The 8,783-nt window shown below is 44.2% G+C and overlaps 1 protein-coding gene across 1 annotated transcript; it reads right to left on the bottom strand.

Moving 5' to 3' along the window:
* Positions 1–4,592: 4,592 nt before the first annotated feature.
* On the bottom strand, positions 4,593–8,594 carry Sumo (Small ubiquitin like modifier). The gene is made up of 3 exons (XM_077662389.1): positions 8,461–8,594; positions 8,005–8,130; positions 4,593–5,132 (listed from the first exon to the last, which is right to left on the bottom strand). The coding sequence occupies exons 1-3, from the start codon at positions 8,476–8,478 to the stop codon at positions 4,971–4,973; spliced, it is 306 nt and encodes a 101-aa protein (XP_077518515.1). The 5' UTR covers positions 8,479–8,594; the 3' UTR covers positions 4,593–4,970.
* Between the last annotated feature and the right edge of the window lie 189 nt (positions 8,595–8,783).

Raw genomic sequence — 8,783 nt, 5'->3', positions numbered from 1 at the left:
GGTCGCAGGCATTACTTTCAATTTTGCCGCCAGTGCTCACTTCATTGTTTTTGCCCTGTCACATCAGCAGCACTGTTGAGCACGGCTGCAATCACAATTCCACGTTTGAGAGCACTGTGGTCGTGGTGCGCATAGTCACATGGTATTTTTTCAATGCAGGAAGAACTAATCTGGCACACATCAAAATAAAAACCAATGAATGGGACATTTTTTCGGGACACTCTACAGTTTGGCACTAGAGTTTTTACTCAAAATGCAACAGCTAAAAAGTATTTGAACCAAATATAAAAATACTCTGACTTACTACATATGGTGGTTGCTTCTCCTCTGCTGACAACGATAAGCAGCGTGTTTGAAGTTGCCTCCACCTTTGTGCCTCAGTATATTTTTAATATTTGGTTAAAGTTAGCAGGGATGTCTGGTAGATATCATATAGAAGTGCTTTGTTTTAGTGGGATCTTAAAATTCCACTAAAACAAAGTACTTCCATATCATTTTTCAAGGTGTAAGTTCCCACCAAGCACACAATCTAGGCCCGAAAAGGTTATCTGCTGCTATTAAATTTCTGGCATATTTATCCTTTTGGCATGTCATATTTTTACATTGTGTGGGATGTGACTGTATAGTGGCAGTTTAACCCCTCATTTCAGATTAGTGGAGTTTGTTCATGGCCTGCCATCTGTAAAATGCTCATGACAATGGTACCTCTGGGCTCAGTAAAAGCTTACTGCTCATTTAGTTTAGGCAGAACAGGCTCATCCAAGGCTGTGATAGTGCGTGCCCGTCTCAATAATTCCAGTGCAGAGAACTTTTTGTGCCGTCAGTGGCTTCTGTTTGGGCTGGTAAATTAGGCATTACTTTTCTTGGTGGCAATGCATGCAGTACTGGCCAATGAAGAAAAAGAGAAATTATTCTTTTAGTGCAAGCACAGCAGTGCGCTTGCACTCAGCTGTTATTCTTTTGCAGCCTCTCTGGATGGTATGCACATCAGTGGAACTAAATTAACTTATTACCATTCTCTTGAATTCCCATAGGTTATATTTGGGGAGGGGGGGAGGGCGGGATTTTCAGCGAAACCAAACTACAACCTAGATTGGGCAGACAAGAGTAGGGAAATGAGGGGCTTATCACACATATGAAGGAAGCCAATAGTCACCGAACCCAAGGAAGGTTTCAGTGACTGTTGGCTTTCTTCATATACAACCTAGATTGCTAGACTGTTGCTGGAAGTATGTTCAGCCTTGTCCATACTGTGTGCTGACCTAATAGCACACAGAACCTATTGAAACACTGATAGAAAGCTCACTGTGCCATAGACTTCAGAGATTTTTCTAGTGGTACACCGTACCATTAACCTTCAATTATTTTACTAGCAAATAGTCAGTTTTGCTAAGCACTATAGAAAATTAAGCATTTACAGTGATATTCAGACTTTCTAATTGATGTTTTGAAAGAGCTGGTGGTGCACACAGTGATTCATAATGAAATTAATTGCATTTTTTCTTGATTTGTGGGCCACTTCTTAAACCTTGAATATTTGCTTTTATGTGCTAAAATATTTATATTCGGCAGCAACAAAATGAGGATGAGCTATTTAGGCAAGCAATCCATGAAGTCGCCGTGCTCAAATCCATACTGCTTTATGTAGTGTCACCTTCAGTGCTGTGGGAGTCATCTTCATGAAACATATTTGGCAAGAAGCAGGTAAGCTAGCCAAGGTAGTTCACTGCAAAAGGAGTCTTCTCTCGACTGGAATGGTGAATTTGCTATCTTGATTGTGATATTGAGTGAACTGCTCTACTGGTTGACACAGTTTTCGACTAATCACACAAGAACTATGTTCAAATACTAGAAGCACCCCAAGCTTGCCTGGTTGCTACAATATTGTCATACCTGTGAATCACTGCATGTTTGTGTTCACAATGTGTAGCCGCCAAGCACACCACACTGCATATTTAATGTTTGCTAGGGGCAACACTGTCACAAGCAAGTCTTTGAAGATGCTCACCACTTTTCAGCAATGCTTGCACATCAGTGTGGGTGGGTTCCTTATAGGGACACTAAGATTAACTCTCAGTTAATTGATTAACTACCACATACGAATGTGAAGGGGCTGCTTTCACTGAAAACAGAGAATTTATGAGCTAAAAAAGGCCAAAAACTGAAACACAGGTGTTGCCAGCACTGGCCAGTTTTGCAAGTACTTTGATATGTTTTCTTGCGCAGATCCTTGAGGCTAGGCTCCACCGTAATTCACTTCAAAATGGTGATCATGGAGTCCTTTTCGGCATAGATGTGAGTTTGAATCGAGTGGCGGGAAGGTAGATGCAATTTTTCTTAAAGCGTTTTTTCCTGCCGGTCAAACATCAGTATACATAGAATCCATTTTGACCCAAGAACAAAAATTTGATAGTGCTGTTGTCACTCGGTGTTCGTTTAAAGCTTGTTTTAAGCGTGGAAACTGTGCACCTTGCGAAAGTAATGTGCTGCGGCAAAAGGAGCCATGCCTCTATGTTTTACGAGGGAATGCCTGATCTATATAGGCCATCTTGGCCAGACTACCTTGCAGGAGCATTGCTTGGGGATCCCCAGTGCACTCTGAAGACTCTGAATGCCCAGGAACTGGGACTGCCCTTAGTTAAGTCTTTGCATGCATTAAATTTTAGTTATGTAGTTTATTTCTTTTGAATTTCATTAGCTGCTTATGAAACAACGGCGGTCAGTACCCAGTGCTCAGTGGTAAACGCTAGAGAGCTTTATGTGACAGGTAATATGCAAGTTTGGTAGAGACCAGTGTTTTGTTATTTTTCTTCATTTTAACCAGAAAACAAAGCTATGCAATCACATTTTCAGCTGTTCCCTTTATCCCAGCCACTGCAAGTTGGCAACCAATGTTAGATTTGCCCAACGTATATGTCTATTGCATAACAGCATTATTTTCACTCTAGGCATCCAATGTTGTGACAGTTTTGTTTATAATGGCAAAGACAGTTGTGTACAGGCAGCCCTCTTGAAAGAGAGATCACGGATGTTGGTCGATAGTGAGGACGATAAACACTGCTACGAGATAACAATGACACTTAGGAATATCCAATCTTATGATCAGCAGTTAGACCTGTACCTGGACATCAGAGCACCTGAAGAACGGATGCAGTCATGTGATGATAGGATAAAAACAAACTGGCTCTTGAAGAGAGAAGCAGCAAATCAGCAGAGCTTTAGAACCCAGAAGCTTCCGGTGTCAATCTCTCTGAAGACAAGATTTGGTGGCCATAGGAAAAGCTTGCAGCATAGAGGGGTGCAACATGCAGTTTTAAATAAGTTGAGGACAACAAATGTGCAGCCAAATGCATTTGTGAGGAGCACATTGAAGGCAGTTTGTGAATCTGCTTTTTTCACAAGGTGGCTCTGTGAATGTGCAAAAATTTTAGTGTTCAGGAAAGTGGTTGAAAACAAATGCCCATAGGCACGGCTAGTACCGCTGCGCCCGCCATAGGCATGATCCACATCCATGATGTGTGAACAGCAGCATATAAAGTGGCAGATGTGCACTTGCAGCTGTCTGCACCTGCTACCAACATGAACTATGCATGCACCAGCTATTTGCGGTTGCTTTCAACCTATGGAACATAAGACAGAGCAGAGGTGCGCATGCGTGGTGCGAAAACAACCGATTGCAATTCAGAGGCAGCAGTGAATTTTGTCTTGGGGTAGTTTACCGCTTAACATTGCTTTTCAGGCTCTTCCAGAGACGTCCATATTTGTAACTGTGTAATTTCAGCCTGTTAGTCTTAAAAATTACAGGGAGACGTTTTACTGCAGTGGAAATGTGCCACCTTTTTACAGTTACGTCATATGACAACAAATTGAGCAATGCATTTTAAAGCAGGATCTCTGCAAATTTTTTTTCATAGCTTACACACACTAATTGGAGGGCTGATAGCATCCATTACCACAGTTCTACACTTGCTGCAGTCTCTTGTAACCAGAGCTGCACCTATGATTTATATACAATGCTTTGACTGTGCTCCTTACCTCTTCTCCAATCCCCTCATCTATCCTCCCCAGTGCAGGGTAGCTAACCTGGACACCATTCTGATTAGCATCCCTGCCTTCCTTCTTCCTCTACCTATTTGGAACAAGAGCAATTGGGCTGCAGCACAGGCATGCCACATGCCACGCAACCTTAAGTGTTGTTTCTGCTATTTTGGTTTAAAGAGGAACCATTAGATGCCCTGTACTTTGTTTCAACAACACTAGTGTTTAGAGATTACACACGAGTTCATCTGGAAGCAAGATCCTGTTTTACAGCAGTCTGGCACAGCACTGCAGAATAACAGGATATAATAGCGCATTTTATTTGATGCAATTTGCACTAGAGTTCTGCAAAATGCAGTGACATTGCATAGCATACAGGTGTTTTGCATTTTGCCTTATAGAAACGCAGCTTGATGCAGCTGGGATTTCATCTGAATGCCAAAGCTACTGCGGCAGACAGGGAAGTGACAATTCGCAGCCAAGAATGTATGCATGTGGACATTAGATATGGACAATTGCTTTGAACTGATGCATGTACTCAGAACATCCCCTAGTATGGTGAGAACTCTTTTATTGATGACACGGATGCAAGCACAATGAAAACATTACGCATGTACTGCAACAGAGGGTAGCGACGACAAGAGGCTCAACTTTTCTGACAAACAGGTGAACTGGCAAAAGGGAAATGTGACGGGGAAGCAGACAGCAAATAGAAGGAAAACAAAGCAGGCAAAACAAAAAAGGTCTCCGTGGTTCGGCAGCACTGTACATAAGATAAAAAATAAGACCTATGGCAGCTTGCTCGGTGAATAACAGTTAAGCTGCGTGAAGTGCTGAATCCCTTGTTTTAAACTTGTTTCTTCAATTATGTACAAAAAACTGTGTCGCCGGGGCACTGTACCCAGCCCACGTGGTGGCCCAGTTGAAAATTGTCACTGAGCGTGACCTGTCTGTGTGGTGCAGCGCACGCCACCCGTCTGCTGCTGGAACACGTCAATGGTGTCATCATCTTCCATATCGAGGCCAGCTGGCGTGTCCGTCTCGTTGATAGGTTGGCCGTCAAACCGGAACCTCACATTCTGGATGCTTAGACCCTATTGTGAGTCGCCAGTTTGTTGGAAAATGGAAAAAGAAAGGAAAAAGAGGCATGAGCCATACACCGAGCTGCCACTGGGGTTCAAGTTTTGCTGCTGGAAAGCAGCATAAGAACATTCGCTCAGTTTAAATGCAGCCCACATTTGGTGCAGGAGACGCAACTACCTGCCCAACTTTCCATTACCGTAAAATTCCGAACAAGCACCCCCACCCATGCAAAGGCCCCCCTAATTTCACCGTTAATTTCACCCCCACCCACCCACCCTATCCGCATGCACTGCGCCCAGGAAACACTGGAATCAAATCCAATCCTGCTCTTCAAGCCATTCTCATGCTCATTTGCCGCGCGCCATTTGTCGCCTTGTTCTGGTGTTGTCAAGCCGGCAATGCATTTGTACAAGTGGGGAAGAAAATTAAGGTCATACAATGGCATCGGGAAAACGGAAGGAGCGTGCGTCAAACGACTCGAGACTGTAAGCTCGACCGGAAACGGATACGTGAATGGGGCAAAAATTTCGAGAAGTTGCTACAGCAAAACATGAAGAAAGTTGAGTAACGGTGCGCTGATGTTTAGTGAATGCGTGGACAATGCACTCTTTGAGCAGGAAAGAACGGCAGGATGTTTTAAATCTATGTGCACTGCGTTTTTTTTTTCTGGCGAGAAAATGTCAGCACCAGCTTGAATTTTGGCGCCATTACGGGATAGCCAGCTACCCCCCCCCCCCCCCCCCCCTCGCTCACTTTTCCAATAATTTTGACTTGCAGGGGTGGGGGCGCTTGCTCGGAATTTTACGGTATAGCTCTCCCACCACACACACTGTCATGTACCGAACAATGCCAGGCCTTTTTAATGCGATACCATTAGGAGGGGCGATAAAGGTGAAAACTGTCCGGCAGTGTTGGCAGCAGCATCTGTGTGAAGGCTTTACCTGCTAGGTGGTGTTTAGGGAGATTTCTCTCTCTCCACCTGCCACCTGTCAATCGTCCCCCTCTGCCCTTCCCCCTGTAGGGGAGAAAAGGGAAAGGCAGCACGAAGGATAATGCATCAAAAATTAAAATGATGGACAATAGTAAACCTACGTGCAAAATGTGCAGCCTCCCCAAGAACTTATCTGCACAAAAATGAAACTCGCTGGAGCTACTCCTCCTAGCATTGCTCAGAAAGAGAAATCTGTCTCTCACATGCCCTACTGGTGGCTGTGTTTGAAACAGCCGCCTGCCGGTGCAGTGCTGTATCGCTCAACTGCAGCGCAGCGGTATGAGGACTGGCCACGATGTATGAATGTGACACATTTTGTCTAGTCGTACAGTCGAAATTCAGATATATTGGGGAGTGAAAGACAATGAGCTCAGAATTGGAATAGGATCAGAACTGGAATTGACTGCTGAGGGAAAGACTTGGTTTGGTTTATGGGGGTTTAACATTCCAAAGCGACTCAGGCTACGAGGGACGCCATAGTGAGGGACACCAGAAATTTTCACTTCCTGGGGTTCTGTAATGTGCACTGACATCGCGCAGCACACGGGCCTCTAGAATTTCGTCTCCATCGAAATTTGATCGCCGTGGCCAGGATCGAACCCGTGTCTTTTGGGTCAGCAGCCGAGCACCATAACCACTAAGCCACCGCAGTGGCATTCAGAGTGACAGAAATCATGCTATCGCATTTCCTCCGCATCAATCAAATCGATCACCTTAATTTTTTATAATGCATAAAGATGCTGATAACCTTGGTGCTGCTGTCGTGGGTGGTCCGAGTTCCACACTTAACTAGTTTTTTTGTTGTCTTATAAGAAAATCTCACTACACAAAGCAGAGTAACAGAAAAAAAAAGGGCAATTCAGCGTGGTTAGGCCAAATGTGAATTAGGTGCACTAGCACTTCTGTTTTGATATGAGGCACAGTTTTCAAGGTGATGGAAGCTTCAGGCAAAGTCCGCCGAAATAGGACTTAAGCTCCGCCATAAGAGTATGACAGCGTTACTGCCCATATATGCAGAATTCTCTACATTCACAGATTGCCGCTCCTGGCACAGTGGTTAAGCCCTGCACTACTGCCCTGTGATGGCAGGTGCTGCATTGGTGAGGCGTGCGAGACCCAGGTTGCTCATCCCAAGCAAGTCGCAGAGAAAGGCTTCAGGCAGACAAACATCGGCGAAATCTCATAGTGCGGGGTTTTAGTGCTTGCGCATTAAAATTCACAATGCACAGCTAAACACTACACCATTACATCGTTTATTGGATACATGCCTCACGTATTGAACGGGCTATGTAACGTCCATGATCAAGGCATTCTTTGAAGTAACATTACGCGTAAATTTAGTGAAATTAATCACTGACACTGTTTGCAACCTGTAGTAGCAAGAAGTTAAACAAGTGATGGGCCAAGTACAGTACAATGTCATAAGTGTTAAATTTTAAACCTCTAAGCTTACACTTTACAACTGCTGATTTTGATCCCATAACAGAACAATACTGCGTGGTGACAATCTCTGAGCTGAGCTAAACATGTACCGAAGCCAGGTGACGGCATGAATGCTTTCAGACCGCCAGTCAGCCTAAAAAGTGCGGTAGCTCTGAAGGTCGAGGCGGACGTGTGCGCGAGAGTTCTGCAACTTGTCTGAATCTGCACGAAAACTCTAAAAAAAAAAAGTTCGCAAGTGTCGCTGATATCCGGGAAATGAGATTTCAGTTAGCGCACACTTCGGCTCATGCACTTTCGCCACCGACCATTTCCTCGGCGAAATAAGACCGTAAATGCACTCCGTCAGGAAGAAAGCAGAAGTCATACGGGCATTAAAAGCAGCAGCAAGAGAACGCCGGCGCAGAGGGCTATTGCTCTGCTATGGTTTACAAGGAAAAACGTTAACTTACCGCCCGATCGCAGTACGTTGTCATAAGTTTGCGCAGCGGTGTGTGCTTTTTGATTTTAAAATGCACGACGCTGCCATCCTGTCCCACGACCTTCAGATTTATGTGTTCGTTGTCCGGTTTGACGTCCTGAAATAAGAAAACAGAAGGGAATTAAGCGCGAAACGTTGGGTAACCACTCTCCACGGCCCTGAATTCCGTCATGCCGCATTCGCTGACCACGCAATATAGAGAACGACGAGAACAGCGCAGAGTCATCAGCACACTAAAACACGAGCGAAAGGAAGAGAGAAAAAGTAAAAGCCACGGGCTTACGATTACTTCAACACGGCGAACTTCACCCTAAGCCTAATTCAAACACGGGTGCCGCAACACAAATTTGGGCGAATTAAATGTATGGTACAATCTGCTTGTTGAACATTACTACACTACAAATTGTCTGCGGCTCATATTACGCACCTTCTTATCTTCCGACATATTATAAAAAAAATAGATAAAACTCTGAGTCCCACGACTACCTTCGTACGCTTACAAAACTCTGACAAGCTAGCAAGCCAAGCAAGCGGCAAACTGAAGCTGCTCAGTGTTGCTGATTACTCAGGCACTCTGGGGTGTAAAGCTTTCAACAAAAAAAAACCAAAACAAGAGAACAACACTCACTCTTACAAAGGCTAAGCAGATATGTTACTGAAGACTTCAAATAAAATATATTTTGGTGAATTTAGATTGAATAGATTGCAGTCACGTTTTTGAGCATGCCAAAACCAGCAGTAATAGTGCCA

The sequence above is a fragment of the Amblyomma americanum genome, chromosome 4 (assembly GCF_052857255.1).
Source record: "Amblyomma americanum isolate KBUSLIRL-KWMA chromosome 4, ASM5285725v1, whole genome shotgun sequence".
In the NCBI taxonomy this organism is placed as follows: Eukaryota; Metazoa; Arthropoda; class Arachnida; order Ixodida; family Ixodidae; genus Amblyomma; species Amblyomma americanum.
The sequence above is the reverse complement of the archived record's forward strand: the minus strand, read 5'-3'. Positions and strand labels throughout refer to the sequence as shown.